The 18,049-nt window shown below is 37.1% G+C and overlaps 1 protein-coding gene across 4 annotated transcripts in view; it reads left to right on the plus strand.

Moving 5' to 3' along the window:
* ARHGAP39 (Rho GTPase activating protein 39) overlaps positions 1 to 18,049 on the plus strand; it is a 327,894-nt gene that overhangs the window by 266,244 nt on the left and 43,601 nt on the right. For all 4 annotated transcript variants that reach the window (XM_031947348.1, XM_031947350.1, XM_031947346.1 and 1 more), the window contains one exon: positions 9,414 to 9,975. In XM_031947348.1, the coding sequence (XP_031803208.1) occupies positions 9,414 to 9,975 (562 nt within the window). The remainder of the gene's footprint in view (positions 1 to 9,413; positions 9,976 to 18,049) is intronic.

The following is an 18,049-nucleotide window of genomic DNA, read 5'->3' on the forward strand; positions in this document are numbered from 1 at the left end:
CCACTGGTTGCCTTCTGAAAGAAACCCCCAAATCAAGATTCCCGGGAACATCATAACCAAAATCCAAAGCTTCCATATTCAAGAAAAAATACTGCAAGCAGCCAGAGAGAAAGTTCAAGATCCAAGGAGCCACACTCAGGATCACACAAAACTTGGCAGCTTCCTCCCTACAGAATAAGAAAGTTCTGAATACAATATATTCCAAAAAACAGACGCTTATAACTAAAAGTAATCTATCCTACAAAATCAAGTATTATCCTAGTAGGAAAAAAGATAGATCTTTAATAAAATAGGAAATTTTCAAGAATTCATAATGAAAAGAACTGAATAAGAACTTTGAGAAGTAATTAATGATGACAGGAGTCTTATTTGTCCATGACTAGGGAAAAAAATGATCCTTATTCTTTTAGTCATAAGGTAAAATTAACATAAAGCCAGAAAGAAACCTTAGAGATCATCTAGCCCAACTTCCTCATTTTTCGAAGAAACAAACAATGAATGGTGGTGGAGCTTGCATTGGGACACAGGTTGTAAAAGGGCAGAGCAAAGTACGTCCGAGGACATACGTCCTCGGATTCTAAAATAGGAGGTTATAAGTCATGGACTGAAAGGCTCAAAACCCCCTAGTGCTCCAAACTGAGTTACACATACACACACACCCCTCCCCCACCATCAATATAAAGATAGGCTGCACAAATCTTATTAGGTAAAACATGTGTATGAATGACTCTGACTCAGCTATTACGTTTCAGGAGTGTAAACTTGTTAGTTTCTTGGGTAATCTGCTCTGTTGTATTTGTAGCTATTTATTCAGCCAGTCTCTTCCTTGCCACCACCATTGTGTGCACATGAGAGCTCAGTGTGGTGGAGTCAATACAGATGTGACTCCAGAGCAGAGGCTCAAGTCCTGCACTTGACACATAGTAGTTAATGGAACCCTGAGCAGGTCACTTAACAAGTCCGTGCTGTGTTGCTTCAGGGAAACAGCAGATCCACACTGGCAGAAGTTTCTTCATCTAGGTGTATCAATGAAAGCATAGGTCCAGCCTCTTGTCCCTATATATACAGTGCTATGCTAAGCACGAGATACAAAAGAAACTGCAGATAGGCTTCTTGCCTGTCCTCAAGGAGCTTCAGGTCTAGTTGAGAAAGCAATATAAAATATAAGAAACTGCCAAGTTCTCATGCCTTTTCACTTTCATACCAGCTATCGATATGGCATCATGCACTATGAGTTAGAATCCTTGTGTACATATAAATGTAGTGTGAATGATTGACTGACTACATGTAATAAAATAATGTTTAATAAGGACACATTAAATTCAACAAATAATTAAGTCTGAACTTAATGTTGTGTGATTATATGATCAAATTTGGCCTTAGTAAAGAGATTAAAAATATTGAAAAGATGGAGAGGAAGAGAAATACAGATATAAAATGTTGTATCTGCTTTCAGATAGTGTTTGGTTTTATTGAACCATTTTTTGGTTGTTGTAGTTATACAAAGACATAAATAAAACAGTTCAAGGAATTTTCACGACATTGCTCTCGTGGTTTTCCTTCTTCCTATCTGACCACTCTTTCTAAGGCTTCTTTATAGGAATCTTCCCAATTATGCTTTGTAAATGTAGATATTCACCTAGCTTCTGTCCTGAACATCCTTCTCTGCTATCTCTATCCTCTTTCACTTGATGATCTCAATTTAATTTTCATGGGTTCTGATATCACTTCTATGCAATTGAAGCTCATATTATTTATATATGTGTGTGCATATATTCATGTATAGATAAAACACAGATATTCCTAGTTTCTTTTGTGTTTCTGTCCCACATAACTAACTGTCTTAAGCATTGCAAACTGGATGTCCTATGGACATTGAAGACTCAACATATCCAAAACAGAACTCATTGTCTTTAAAAAACAAAAAATAAAAAAACCCTAACTTCTCTATTGCTATCTTGCATACTACAGTTTTCCAGGTTCCCAACTCTGGAGTTGCGAACTCTTAATTCAAATAGTCACTTGACTCAATTTCACATGTCCAAGAAGTTTCTGTTTTGTCCATTTTGCCTTCACAAAATTTCTTGTATCTGCTCTACTTTCTCCATTTCCATAATTCTCAGTCTAATTCAGATATTCATCACTTCATCTCTAAGAATTCCCCAGATTCCAGGCGCTATCACCTTTCATACAAATAGTGTTATTCCTCCAGAATGTCTGTCCCCTGCTCAAGAAACTCCAGAAGCACCAGCCCTGAAGTCAGGAAGACCTGAGTTCAAATCTGGCGTCAGACACTTAACACTTCCTAGTGTGACCCTGGGCAAGTCACTTAACCCCAATTGCATCAGCAAAAAAAAAAAAAGAAGAAGAAGAAGCAGCTCCAGAGTTTCCCTCTTGCCTCTATGATCAGATTCAGACTAATGTATTTGACAGGTGAAGCCCCTTGCATCTTGGATCCCACTCACCTTTCCAGGCTTGTTAGACATTATTTCCCTTTACATAACTGTGGAGTCTACTCAGACTGGTCACAAGATTATATCTTCTATAAGATGTATTGATCATTTCCCTTCACATATGATTTACATTCTGCTGGAGGGATACAACATATACATACTTAAGGAAACACATAGCATATAGAAGATAATCTAAAGTAATTTTAAGAAGGCAAGAACACTAATAACAGGGAAAGAAAATGTAATAACATGTTGAGTTCTTTACAAACCTTAAAATATTGAGTAAATCCTAGCTATTATTTAATCATATTAATAGTATACGTTAAGATTAAAACTCACAAAAATCTGGGAAATTAGATAGTATAAGCATTATTATCTCCATTTTACAGATGAGGGAAATAAGATTCAGAGACATTAATTGACTTATTTATGGTCACGCATCAGTTTCCTAATTCTGTGCATTTCTCTCTTTAACATGTCTTCTCTAACATTTTAATGACCTTAGAGTTGCTCTGCTCATTTCTAGAAGAAATATAGGAAGATTTTGGCTCACTCTAATGGACTTCCTAATCATTAGAGGTGTCCAAAAGAAAGGAATGAACTTTCTTGTTAGACAGGGAATTCCCTATCACTAGAGGTCTTTTTTTGGAAGTAGGTATATGTTCAAGAGGATTCAGTTTTAAATAAGAATTGAGTCAAATGTTTTCTGTGGTCCCTTCCATCTCTTAAACTATATGATTCTAGGAAATAACATTGGAACAGCCCAGCTCCAACACAGTTATTGGTCTGACAGGTAACAGGGGACTTGTCAACCATTTCCAGATCCATTCAGGGAGAGATTGATATGATCTGAGGTTAAAACCTTTTTATTTCTATTAATGTCATTCTTTCAGAGATTTTTCATTTAGAAGACTTTGTCTTTGCCTTCAGAATTCTAACAGCTGAAAGTGGGATGATAAGGCCTATCTGCACAGAAGTCCACCTGGGTACTTTGACTCTCAACTCTTTTACTCTATTCCAAACTAACTTTTACTTACCAGTTCCCAAGGTGGTAGCACAACCTGGGTACTTTGACTCTCAACTCTTTTACTCTATTCCAAACTAACTTTTACTTACCAGTTCCCAAGGTGGTAGCACACTGCCTTGCTGCCTTGGAAAGAAAAAAATCCAGATCCATCTTTCTTTCCCTTTAAAATAAGCACCTGTGATTGGCTGTACTTCCATTCTTGCAAGGTCATTCCTTCCAACGTCCTTCACTTCTGCAATTATCAAGAGTTCATATGCATATCCTTGGATTCAGACAGTTATGGCTTCTTTTATCACCAGGAAAATGTTCACCAAGAACCCCTCTAGAATTTTATAATCCAACACATATATAACAGGACAGTTAAATATACATATAGTTCCTCTAAAAGAAATACTTTTTCATGGGAATCTAATCCAAGTGTCTGCCTACCATCAGTAATACCTTACTTATTTATCGTCTAGCCTCTGCTTGGGCATTCCCAGTATTGGAAAAGTTCTTATATTAAGCCAAAGTCTAATAGTATTATGTTTTCGAGTATTGGTTTCCATTTGGTATGTCACATTTTAGGAAAGAAATTGGCAAACTGGAATTGAGCCAAAGATTTACAACTGTTATTATGAAGAAACTGAAAAACAATGTTGTATGATGGAAAGATCACCTACTCTGGAGTCAAAGAACCCTATTTCAAATCTCATCTCTAACCTTACCTTAGAAAAGGCACTTAAATCCCTCCCTAAGCCTCAATTTTTGTAATGAGGGGAGTGACCTAGATGGTCTCTGAGGGCTTTTCTAATGCTAAAGCTGTGATAGTGATCCTATTGTGTCTTACCTATATCTATTTTTTAAAAAACCTGAGAATGGTTTGGGGGGGGGGGGGTCGTCGTGGAGAGTTGTGGACACACAGTGCCTTCCCCTATGGAAAGGGTCATAATGTGAAGGAGACATTTGATTTGTGCTTGGCCCCAGAGGGCAATTCTGGGAAGAGTGGGGACAATGTTGCTAACAGGCATCCATGTAAAGAGAAGTTTCCTAATAATTAGAGCATTCCAAAATTAGAGTGGATTGCCTCCAGGTATTGAGTTCCTCATCCCTGGATATTTTAAATAGAGTTAGTAAGGCCCCTTGTTAAGCATAATTTCAGATAAGTTCTTCTCAAGATACAGACTGAACAAGACAAGACTAGTAGGAAATGCTACAAAATCTCTCTGTCAGGTACACTCTAGTTCTTCCTAATCAGAATGAGTACAGTACCTTTTCCACTTACCAGACCTCCTAGTAGGCTTGATGACGATGGTCACATCCCCCTAAGTCTTCTCCAACTGAAACATTCCCAGGGCCTTCAGTATTTTTATAAAGAGGACATAAACTTAAAAAAATAAAAATAAAAAAGAGGACATAAACTACATATTCTTAGTGGCCCTTCTCTGAACACATTTGTCTTAAAATAGTAATATTCATGGTAAGCTTTGAGTCATGGGAGTGGCACAGATATTAAGTGCTCTTAAGAAGTTAGAAAGTGGTTAAGGTCATGGTAAACCAGCATGGAGTTGTGTGTCCTCTCTACCTGAGGTACCCATAGAAAAAATATCAGAGGTGAGTATTTTCAGTAGGGGGAAAGACAGTTAACATCCTTCTTCTCTTCCCCTCTGCCCCACCCAACCTCACTACAAAACATGTATAAAAGCCAGAAAGTTGAAAATTATCTGAATTCATATATAAATGGAATCACTCTTAGAAATGAGATGTAGTACTGTGTAGTGACAATAGGAAGGGATTGAAATCTTGACTTTCATATTACCCATAACACCAAGGACAAGTTACCTTTTTAAGCCTCAGTTTCCTCTTCTATAAAATGGAGGTCAGACTTATACCACATATATAACAAATGGGTTTTGTAAATGAGTTGTTAACATTATTTGTAATAATTGTAACAAAAATATATTTGTAGCAGCTGGTTTTTGTACTATAAGCTAAGAAAGAGGGCATCAACTAGGGAATACTGAATAAATCTTGTTTACTTAGTATAATTGGAACGTCATTGCATTGTAAGAAATGGTGAAAGGAAGGATTTCAAAATAATCTGGAAAGAATTGTATAAACTGTTGCATGGTAAAGTGAGCAGAACTTGGAGAATAATTTACTATAATAACAATATTGTAAAGACAAACAACTTTAAAAGGTTTAACTTGGATCAGTGCAATAACAGCAATTCCAGAAGATCAGTGAATGCCACCTACCTTGCTGAGACAGATGCAGGAGTGTGCCGGAACAAGCCCATACTAGTTCTGAAGAGCTGATTGTTCAATTTTTAGTGTGAACATTCACACCTCAAAAATCAGCAAATGCTACAAACCACAGTTTGAATTATTGTTTTATTCATTGTCTAGTCTTAAGAAAAGTGGTGGAGAAAATGTTAATAATGCAGATTAAACTTAAAAGTGTGTCATGTATGCATGTTTTTTAAAGCCTATTGTTTACATTTACCAGTAGAGTCTTGATAGAGATGATGTACTCAAGATATACAGAGACATACATTTTTCATTTGGTCATTGTGATGGTTTGTTTTGCTTGACTATGAATATTTTTTCAAAGTCAGCTTTTTCTTTATTTTCCCCAGGGGAAGGATGGGGAAAGAAAATAACATAGTTATATACATGTCCTTTTAAGTTTCTTGAGGAGTATATAACTGGAGTATATAAAAGTATATAACTAAATAGGAATTCTAGTCTATATCCATTTCCTTTTTATAAATCCCCTGAGATAGTAATATTGTTTTGATCACCCATTTTGTTATTAGATGATATTCCTAGACTTTTTGTTAACTGAAGGTTTCCAGTGACCTCAAAGTTTTTAATTTTCTCTTTTCATATATTGTTCACTTGCTTTTTAGTCACATCTGATTCTTCATGATCCCATCTGAGAGTTTTTTGGTAAAGATACTGCAGTGGTTTTCCATTCTCTTCTTATATTACAATGAGGAAAACTGAGGCAAACAGGATTAAGAGATTTGTCCAGGTTCACAAAACTTGCAAGTATCTGAGACCAGAACATAGGAAGATGAGTCTTCCTTATGCCAGGCCCAGCATTGTAGCCACTGTAGACCTACCTGCACCTTCATATGCTTCTCAAATTTTGTAATACTGGAGAAACTGAGGCGAGATAGAGATTAGAGAGTTATAACTGTTTAATTTATTGGAGAGTAAGTCAGTTGACTGGATCGGACTATTGTCTCCAAGTATCCAGTATGGAATGTGGGGTATAAAGATTCTTTATAGGGAGTTAGAAACAACATAATGGAGAGCAGATGGGGTGACATGATAGGGAGGCATCGAAGATGGGAAGATTATCTGATATTCTGATGGGGAAAGGTATCTGATATTCTAATAGATTGGGAGGAGCAGCATCTGATATTCTAAAATATAAGATCTTTTATCCTTATCAATTATTCTGATGATCAAGAGGATAGGGTGGTATGATAGCCTGAGGTTTGGGGCATAATGACTGAGGTAGGGCAATTCAAGGAGACTGTGGCATTACATTTTCATTTTTTATTCATCTCAAAATCTAAACTAGGCTCTCACTGCAGAAAAGCAATGGTCTTTTTAAAAAAATGGAAAAAAGAATAAAGGAAAAGGTTACAGTAGAAAACAAAAGAATAACATACAAGGAAGCCCCCCCCCCCCCAAAAAAAAAAAAGGATGGACACTCAATAATTCTATTATTATGTGTGCTTTCTTGATATGGAAATCTTTTGTTAGATATTTTGCTGGGTACATGAGAATGTTTTGGTTTGGTTTGGTTGAGTTTTCCTTTTCTGTCTTTCTTTTTCTATTCTGTTTTTTCTAAAATATTTTGTATTTGTTTCAGTAAAAAAGCAAAACAAAAATATGACATCTGAAAAAAAAAAAGAAATAACCAAATAATATTTTTTTTTAAAAAAGGAAGCCAGTAACAATATAAAGTATAGGAGAAGAAGAATGACATTGTAATATTCTTATTTATCATAGTGGAATAAAATTAATTTTAAAAAATTTTTACTGAAAAACAAACAAAACAAAGTTATACTGGTCCACAACATACATATGTTATTAGGAATTGAGTTCTGTTGACATAGAGCAATATGAAGTGTTTGCCTACTAGTGAAATCTATTTCTATTTTTGTTATATTACAAGTACATAATAAAAAATATTCAAGTTTTTAACATTACTAGCAGTTAAGGTACTAGTATTTCTGATTTATTCTGATATGTCTTGCCTTCTTATAGTACCAAAAATACAAAAGAGAATCGCTCACTCCTCTGTCATCCACTTCAAACTGACCATCGTGACAATTGCAGGTAGAGCCAGATTGCAATCCTATGCCATCTCTCAGTTTCTTAGTTTCAAAGGATCAGTTTCCTCATGCTGACACATGTGTAAAGTCAGTCATTGGTATTGCTAGAATCTAGCTGCTCAGAATTTCATGGTTCCTCTCAGGCCTAGATAGCTCCTATAGTGATTTTAGGACAGAGAATCCCCCTGAATGAAAGTCATTTCATTCCCTTAATTTGCTATTGTTCCCCTCCCTCACAACATGGACCATGAATTGGCTTTGAAGGAATTGTTGTTAATGTTTAATCATGATAATGATCTAAACTGGGATGTTGGCCTTAGGAGTTGAACCACCAAACATACATTAAGCATTTACTATTCTGAGTGTTGGACATACAAAGAAAGGCAAAAATATATTTTCCTCAAGAAACTTAAAAGGACATGTATATAATTATGTATTCAAGATATATAAAGTATAAATGGAACTTAAGAAAGACAGGGAAGGGAAGACTTGGAAAAGCCTCCTCCAGTAGAAGGTCAGATTTAAACTGAGTATTAAGCCAGAGAAATCTGGAAGTAAAGATGAGAAGAGAGAATTTTCCAGTCAATGGAAACAATAAAAAAGAATTGAGTCAGGTTGTAGGAAACCAGATACATCAGAGTACTGTTAGTGGAACTGTGATTTAGCCACCATGTCTTCTACTACTAGTGATATGCTAGACTGCATCAAAAGATTTGGTTCAAGTTTCCAAAGTTCATTCGACAAACATTTATTAATTTGTTCATTTGTATATGGCATTGTATTAGGCACTGGAGACACAAAGACAAATAATGCATAGTCTTTGCCTTATTCCTTGAATATTTTGAGTGCTAGGAAAAAAAGAGGAAAGATACAAAATGTTCACAGATGAGTGATGTGACAGAGGCAAAATTTATCTAGGAAAGTAATTAGTTATGTATTTGATTTTTATAGCATGTGAGATTAAGCCAAATTCATTGGACTCGATCTTATCCAATAGACTCCGACATATGAGAACTTTTTATAATATAAATATTTTGTATTTATAAGATTTCGCCTGTTACTAACTTTCTTGAAGGGAAAGGACTATTTCACTTTTATCTTTGTGCCTCCCAGTACCTGACAGAAAAATGTACATAGTTAATAAGTTGATATTGCTAGAGATAAGACAATCTTCTGAGTTACCTAACTTCTCAGTGCCTCTGAAAACTTTCTAAGATTTAAGTTTCAGAGCAGATACTACTCTGCATTAGTGGAAGGAATTTCATCATTAGGAGTTCTTTATACCAATGAAATTAGAAATCTAGCCTGAAAATTATTACCAGAGCCTAGTACAATGCATGTTTGCTAGGTAGTACTTTATAAATGCTTGTTTGTTGCCTCATGATTCTTTCTTCTCCGTACCATGATTTTCACTACGTTCACATTGCTTTTAAGTTGTTGTCTCTCTGGTCTTGACTATAAGGGAGCTACATGGATGTAGGGGCTACCTAGTAATAGCATGTTGATTACACCCTGGAAGAGTAGAATTCGTTTGATGATATCCACATACCTGCTCAGATTACTAACTAACACATTGTTCTGCCTGTTGTTTCTCACCCAGTCAGAGGACCTTGGTGCCTGTGCCCAGTTTGAGAGTAGTAGACAGAACCGGAACATGATGCCAAGTGCGAGCTGTGTTTTTCCCACCTTCACATTACGCAAGCCATCTTCTGAGACAGACATTGAAAATTGGGCCTCAAAGCACTTCAATAAGCACACTCAAGGCCTCTTCCGACGGAAGGTATCTATTGCCAACATGCTGGCTTGGAGCAGTGAGTCTATCAAGAAGCCTATGATTATGACCAGTGACCGGAATGTGAAGAAAGAAGCCTGTGAGATCTTCAAGTTGATCCAGATGTACATGGGTGATCGGCGGGCCAAAGGGGATCAGCTCAGTGTGGCTCTGGAGGTGGCCACCAAAGGCTGGAGTATGCAAGGTCTGCGCGATGAGCTTTATATCCAACTCTGCCGACAGACTACAGAAAATTTCCGTTATGAGAGCCTGGCACGAGGCTGGGAACTCATGGCAATCTGCTTGGCTTTCTTCCCACCCACCCCCAAGTTTCACTCGTATCTGGAAGGCTACATATATCGGCACATGGATCCAGTCAATGACACCAAAGGTAAGGTACTATCGAATGCTGACTGATCTTTACTAGTTTTTTCCTCTCCTCAGTGCTACCCATGCAAAAACTGGAGCTGACATCCTCGTTGCTTTAGTTCCCATGTCCTCAGGAAAGACCTCATGTCAACCCTCATACAGAGTAGCCCTAACCCTAAAGGTATTCAACACTGGCATTTCATTACTGGTACTCTGCTTGGGAGCAGGAAGAGCTACCCATATAATTGAAACTCCAAGAATAGAGGAACATGAAGTCATTTCTGCTTGCCTTAATAATTCATATTTCTTTAACGCTTTAAGATTTTCTCACAATGACACTATTCAACAAGTATTTCTAGAACCATTTTATAGTTGAGGAAATAATCTTAAGGTGAAGTAACTTGTCCATGGTCATAAAGTTAATATGTTCTTATTGTATTGGGTAGAAACATAACAGTGATGTGTTTGAGGATGAACCATTCTTTTTGCAAGAAGCTCATAAAGGGCCTGTTGGTTATGGTTTAAATTGTTCCTTAGAAATTCTCTCACCCATCAGGTTCTGGAGGGCAAAATATTTCTAATAATTTCAGAACCTCATTATTGAGTGAAAAGGTGGTCCTTGAGTCTTCTGTATTGACCTCATCATTTAAATGATCCTTGAGATGATACCTTTGCACTTGCCTCAGGTAAGGTTCACTGTTAAGTTAATATATACTCTGCCAGCTAATTGATTACTGATAGATGCTGGAACCCTGCCTCCAGGTTTGTCCAAAGGCAGAAACTTGCCTTTAATCCCAATTTCTAAAAGGTACCAGAGATGCCAGCATGGATGACAGCATGAACTCTAAATCCAGGGTGTAGCCATAAGTGAAAACTATTAGACCCAGACTATTGCAGTGTTGACAAAACTATTCTTGTGGGGAATCTAGAAACCACAAAGAAAATAACATTGAAATGCTTTAGAACTCTGATCTATGAAATGACCAATGGGGTCATTGACAGTGAAACATGCTTCTTGCCTCTAGGTAGAGAGATGATGAGCTGTAGATGTGAAGTGATGTATATATTTTCACAGTCTAGATGTCAATTTATTTGACTATATTCATTATAAGAATGAGATTTGGGGGGGGGAGGATAATTTTAGGAGACAGTAATATATCAAAAGATAAAAGCATGAATGGAATATTTTTAAAAGAAAAAGAATGGGGAGAATCTGAATATTTGCTGTTCCAGTAAATATAGTAATAATAACTCCCTTTCTATAGTGCTTTTAAATTTACAAAGTGCATTTCTCACAGGACCTTGATAAAGAAGGCATAACTTTGTTTTTGATTAACATTTGCCACCTCATAACAAAGAATGAGAAAATGAGTAGATGCCCATCAGTTGGGGAATGGCTGAATAAGCTGTGGTATATGAAAGTGAAGAAATATTATTGTTCTATAAAAAATGAACAAGCTGATTTTAGAAAAGCCTGGAAAAATTTACACAAACTGATGCTGAGCAAAACAAAGAGAACCAAGAATACATTGTACACAATAATAGCAAGAATGGGTGATGATCAACTATGAAAGAGTAGGTTCTTCTCAGTGGTTCAGTGATCCAAAGCAATCCCAATAGACTTTGGCCAGAAAATGCCATCTGCATCCAGAAGAACAACTATGGAGATTGAATGTAAATCAACATATGCTATGTTCACTTCTTTCTGGGTTTTTTTTTTTCTCTCCTGTGGTTTTTCCCTTTTATTTTGATTTTTCTCTCCCATCTTGATTCATAAAGCAATATATATTAAAATAAATATTTTTTTTAAAAAGCATTCACCACCTCACATTGGCAAAAAACATCGGTTTATTTCTTAGTTTCTAAGAGTAGTCATAGAATCACAGAATATTGGAACTTAAAGGAACCTTAAATCATAGAACATAAACTGTTAAGGCTTGGAACACGAAACATAAAACATCAGAGCTAGAAGAGACCTTAGAACATAGAATATCTTCTAAATTTCCTTATCCCTATTGAAGGCATCATCATCCTTCCAAACTTTCAGTTTCACAATCTCTACATTATCTCGGATTCCTTCTTCTCCCTCACCCCATATAATGAAACTGTTGCTAAATCTTGGCATTTCTTCCTTTACAACATCTTTCATGTCTGACCCCTTCTCTCTAATCATATAGCTACCACCTTAGTTTAGGACCTTATTGCCTCTTAACTCAATTATGAATGCAGGGTCCTCATCACTCTTGTCCATCCTACACACTGCTGCCAAAATAATTCTCTTTAGTCTCAGAAACAACCATATTACTCAGCACCAGTAACTTCCTAAAACTTATAGGATAAAATATAATCCTCTATTTCATTTTCACAGCCTTCTTTATACAACCTGACCCCCAGCCTCATATTATTCCTCCTCCTATACCCTTCTTATAGTCCAGCCAAACTGGGTCTCTTCTCCTGTCTCCATGCCTTTGTACTTTTATCTCCCACCTGCCACCTCCTGTCTTTCCTTAAGATGCAGCTCAAGCATTATCTCCATGAAGCCATTCCTCACCCCCAACTACTAGTGCCTTCCCTCCCAAACTACCTTGTTATCTGACTACTTTGTAATATATTTTATATGCACTTGTCTCCCCCATTAGAATGTGAGCTTCTTGCAAATAGAGGCTGCTTCATTCTCTGTGTCTATATTCCCCTTACCTAACATAGTGCCTGACACATTGTACCTTGACTGTTTGATCATCGGAACTGGAAATGATTACAAAACATAGAGCATGGGCTGTTAGAATGAGAAAAGATCATAAAATTATGTTAGATTTAGAAGAGACCCTAGAACAGAAAGCCAAAGTTAGACGGGGCCTGAGAACTGAGGTCTAAAATGGGACCTTCATTTTATCTATCATTGTTGCCTATTCTCTCCTCCCACCCCCCACATTTGTAGCCTGCCTTTCCCACAAGAATAGGCAATGGTGGCAGCTGGAGCCTCTTCTCCCACAAGCTCACTGCTAAGGACTTCATATGCCATCACCTTTTTATTTTCTTGAACTCATACCATGTGTTGCTTGAGACTTCCTTGTGCAAGCTTCTTGGATGTTTCTTAATGATGTTTTGGCTAATTCTCCAACTGATAAATGGTCAAAGGATATGAACAGACAGTTCTCAGACGAAGAAATTGAAACTATTTCTAGCCATATGAAATATGCTACAAGTCATTATTAATCAGAGAAATGCAAATTAAGACAACTCTGAGATACCACTACATACCTGTCAGATTGGCTAGAATGACAGGGAAAGATAATGCAGAATGTTGGAGGGGATGTGGGAAAACAGGGACACTGATACATTGTTGGTGGAATTGTGAATACATCCAGCCATTCTGGAGAGCAATTTGGAATTATGCCCAAAAAGTTATCAAACTGTGCATACCCTTTGATCCAGCAGTGTTACTACTGGGCTTACATCCCAAAGAGATACTAAAGAAGGGAAAGGGACTGGTATGTGCCAAAATGTTTGTGGCAGCCCTCTTTGTAGGGGCTAGAAACTGGAAAATGAATGGATGCCCATCAATTGGAGAATGGTTGAGTAAACTGTGGCATATAAATATTATGGAATATTGTTCTGTAAAAAATGACCAGCAGGATGAATACAGAGAGGATTGGCAAGACATACATGAACTGATGCTAAGTGAAATGAGCAGAACCAGGAGATCATTATATATTTCAACAACAATACTGTATGAGGATGTATTCTGATGGAAGTGGATTTCTTCAACAAAGAGAAGATCTAAGTCAGTTTCAGTTGATCAATGATGGACAGAAGCAGCTACACCCAAAGAAAGAACACTGGGAAATGAATGTAAACTGTTTGCATTTTTGTTTTTCTTCCCAGGTTATTTTTACCTTCTGAATCCAATTCTTCCTGTGCAACAAGAGAACTGTTCAGTTCTACACACATATATTGTATCTAGGATACACTGTGACATATTTAAGTTGTATAGGACTGCTTGCCATCTGGGGGAGGGGGTGAAGTGAGGGAGGGGAAAAGTCGGAACAGAAGTGAGTGCAAGGGATAATGTTGTAAAAAAAATTATCCAGGCATGGGATCTGTCAATAAAAAAGTTATAATTTTTAAAAATGATGTTTTGGCTAACACCCAAACCGCTCTCTGAGTCCAGCTGTATCTCAGAAGCAGTTGGCCATTCCTTTACCCTGACTAGCCCTCTGATTCGGTAATCTCTCCCTTTAACTGATGTTAAACTTAAGGATTCAATGTAGTTTTGGCCTCCTGGGTGGAAGCTCTATATCTCTGAGATGAACTGCTCTCTCTGCCAAAAACAAACTCTTAACTTGCTTTAATCATAATTACATACTTCATAGTGTAGGAGAAGCAAAAGAGAAAATGGACCTGATTATTCTGGACCTCATAGAGTAAAATGATAGGAACTTTCTGAGAAAATGACCACTCTCTTTTGGAAGTAATGATAGAAGAGAAGAGGAAAGATAGGCATATACCAAAATTTGGGGAGAACAGATGTCAAAGGTATTTATAGAAAGAATAGGTAGGATATCGTGGACTCAAATCTGCAAAGGAAAACAATTTTGATAAAGAAAAAAAGGAGGGGAAACTATCTAATATGGATTCTAAGGAGCTCTTTGACCCCAACTTATATTTTTCAAAAATATGTACAAAGCATGAATGGGCATCTAAGATGGTATATTGGATAGAATACCATGTCTGGAGCAAGGCAGACTCCTCTACCTAAATTCAGAAACAACTTCAGACACTTACCAACTGTGTGAGCTTGATAAGTCACCCAGTCCTGTTTTTCTCAGTTTCCTCACCTGTAAAATGAATTAGAATGATGGACTTGGCTCTTTTCAACAATGAGGTGACTCAAGAGAATTTCAGTAGACGTGATAAAAAGAGCTGTCCGCATCCAAAGAGAGAACTATGAATTGGATCAAATTTGGATCAAAGCAAGTATTTTCACTTTTGTTGTTTGTTTGCTTGGTGTTTTTTCCTCTTTTTTTTTCTTTCACCTTTTGATCTGATTTTTCTTGTGCAGCATGATGAATATGGAAATATGGTTAGAAGAATTGCACATGTTTAGCCTTAAAAAAATTAAAATAAAATGAGTTGGAGAAGAAAATGGCAAACCACTACATTATTGTTGCCATTCCCCAAATGGAATCACAAAGAGTTAAACACTACAGAAAATGACTGTGCATCAACAAATGATGAAAGCAAGAGCAGGAAAATGATAATGTCATGCTTAGAATCTGAAGGAAATTACAAAAATGGGATGTGGATCCATATAGTGTAAAGAACACCAAAATTTAGAACGAACTGAGGCATACTCTTTTTCTACTATATCTTTAAATGCTACACACATTTGTCAGTTTTTGTCTTTGTGGCTATATTAAGTTAGGAGTGAGGGCCATCTCCATTTGTCCTGATCTATATCTTGTACCCAGATGGCTCTGGAGTAGCAAGTAAGACTGGTGATTTTGCATAGCCCTCCCTCACTTAAATCCAGTTCATTTGCATGTTGTAGCATCGCTTCCCTGATATCAACACAACTCTTTTTCTTTTTTCCCTTCCCTTTCCTCTGTCTATATAGGATATTGTACTCTCACCTGCAAGTGCTTTGCTCTAAGGAATGTAAATTTTGATCACTAAAACCTCCTTAGATATATTGGTGTTTATAGGCTAGGACTTTTCCTTAAATCCAATTCAATCTGGCTATCATTGACCTACAATAGATCCCAGGCCAAGCCTCACTTTGTTATTGTGTGCACCCAGATTGGCTAAGAGTGAAAGTGAATAGCAATTGTTTGTGTTTTGGCCAAAAACACTAAGGATCTTCCCTTCCCAAATATGTATGTATGTATATTTTTGACTAGGTAAAAAAGGCCTTTCTCTGCTTCAATCTTACCTAGCCTTAATCACTGATTGGACATTTGCCTCAGTCAAATGAGAAATGTAAAAGATCCCAGCTTGAAAAGGCCGAATTCTCCCACTGCATGCAAGGCCATCCTCAGTCATCCTGATCTATCTCTGGCCACTGGACACAAATGGCTCTGGAGGGGAAAGTGAGGCAGGGGACTTTACCTCTTTCACTGAAATCCATTTCACTTGTTATATCATGGCATCACCTCCCTGATGTCATGGTCCTCTTCCAGAACAAAAGACAACAACTAATTAAAAGTACTAGAGAAGGGAGGAAACCCATCTTATCCCTTTTCTAAATAAACAGATAGAAAGGAAACTCCAGTACCAACTCATACATAAGGAGTTCACTCCTTAGTAAAAGTCCACTATACTGAGCATGCCCAATAGGATGGCTGTCTTTAGTCAAGCCCTTCAAACCCCTGGATGGACTCAGTCCTAGAGCTGTTAATGGGTTCTTCTGGACCATTAGCAGAAAACAGTTCTTTATCTCATTAAGCCCTCAGGTTTTAGATGAATTTACAGCCAGGCTATCACAGCTAAAGTACTCTACTTGTCAACAGTGAAGGAGAAACTAGGCATGAAAGGTTTTAAAAAAATCTTCTTTTTCAATTCAGCAGATGCTAATTGAGGGCTCTTGTTGTCCTTGGCTAGGTGCTAGAACAGAAGCAAAGTCCCTGCTATTAAAGATCTTTGGGGATTAAAATGCCTTTAAAATTAATGAGCCACTGAATATGTAGGGGCTTCAGATAAAATTTCCCTGCTACCTCTCGAGAATTCAAGGATGCTTTTTGTGATACAATCAAAAGAACTCTAACCTAGACTTTAATAATGGTCTAACTGGTCTCCTGATCTTCATTCTTATCTCTCAGTGCCATTCTTCACACAGTAAAATAATCTTTCTGATTATCATGTATAACCATATCACTCTCATGCACAAAAACTTAGTGTCTCCTCTATTGACTGTAGGAAAAAACATATAGTCTTTAGCCTGACCTTTAAAGTCTCTACAACTTGACTCCAACTTGACTTTTCAGCTAGATATAGACATTGAGCTAAAGAGCCAGTTGAGCCTTTCAGTTCAGAGATCATGTGACTTCAAACATTAGTTTTCTCACATATAAAATTGGGGACTGGAGGGTAGTGGCATAGGGAATACAAGACTATGACTATTACTATTATATAATACCTAAGAACCCTAGGAGTTTTGCAGTTTTGTGTTTCTTCAAAAATTGTCTTTGGAATATATCCCTCCCCCGGCTAATGGCTCTCTACATTATAAGACTCAGGTCTCCATAAAGTACAAATTTTTTTCTGCAGAGACAAAAATCTCGAAATTAAACTACATCTAGGAATAGAAATAATTTAAGTACAATGTGCACATTAAAATGAATTTGATGAGGTTTGATTCATTAAGAAGGCTCATAAAAGATGACCACATAAACCTATGGTCTCCAATTGTCCCTTGTAGCCCCAAGAACCCCATCCTATCCATTGTTTTGGATAGGTAATAATGGCATTTTTGATTCAGAGTGTGCTTAAGCATATGCCATATTGTAAAAATATGATCAGGACTCTTGGGCTAAGTAATCAATCAAAAATTGTTTATTAAGGCCCCACTATGTGCTACACACTGTACTAAAGCCCTGGGTCTTCAAAAAAAAAAAAAAAAAAAAAGGCAAAAGACAGTCCCTGCCCTCAGGAACCTTACAATCTGTGGTGGTGGTTGTCCTCCTTTTTCTGAAGAGGCCTAAAATAACATCACATTGTAAGTGTCAAGTCACAGTGTGTCTGTGGCTGATCAAACCAATACGAGCTTGAAATGCTCTGCCACAGGTCAGATACAAATAGTCCCCATGCACATTTGGGGTAGACTCTCTAACTTTGCACTTCTTGCCTTTCTTCTGAACTATTCCAATTCTGCTTTGCTTATAGGGCATAACACCTTCTCTGATGAAGGCATGCCGTGATGGGTGATTCTGTGCCAGTGTTTCCCATGTCATACAATCGGTTCTAAAGTTCTTAAGAGAGACCTTGAAAGTGTTCTTGTGAGCACTTACCCTATGAGTTCTCTGTAAAATAATATTTTTGGCAAGCATACATTTGGCATTCAAACAATGTGGCCAGCCTGAAGGAATTGTGCTCTCTGC

This window comes from Sarcophilus harrisii, chromosome 1 (assembly GCF_902635505.1).
Source record: "Sarcophilus harrisii chromosome 1, mSarHar1.11, whole genome shotgun sequence".
Lineage (NCBI taxonomy): Eukaryota > Metazoa > Chordata > Mammalia > Dasyuromorphia > Dasyuridae > Sarcophilus > Sarcophilus harrisii.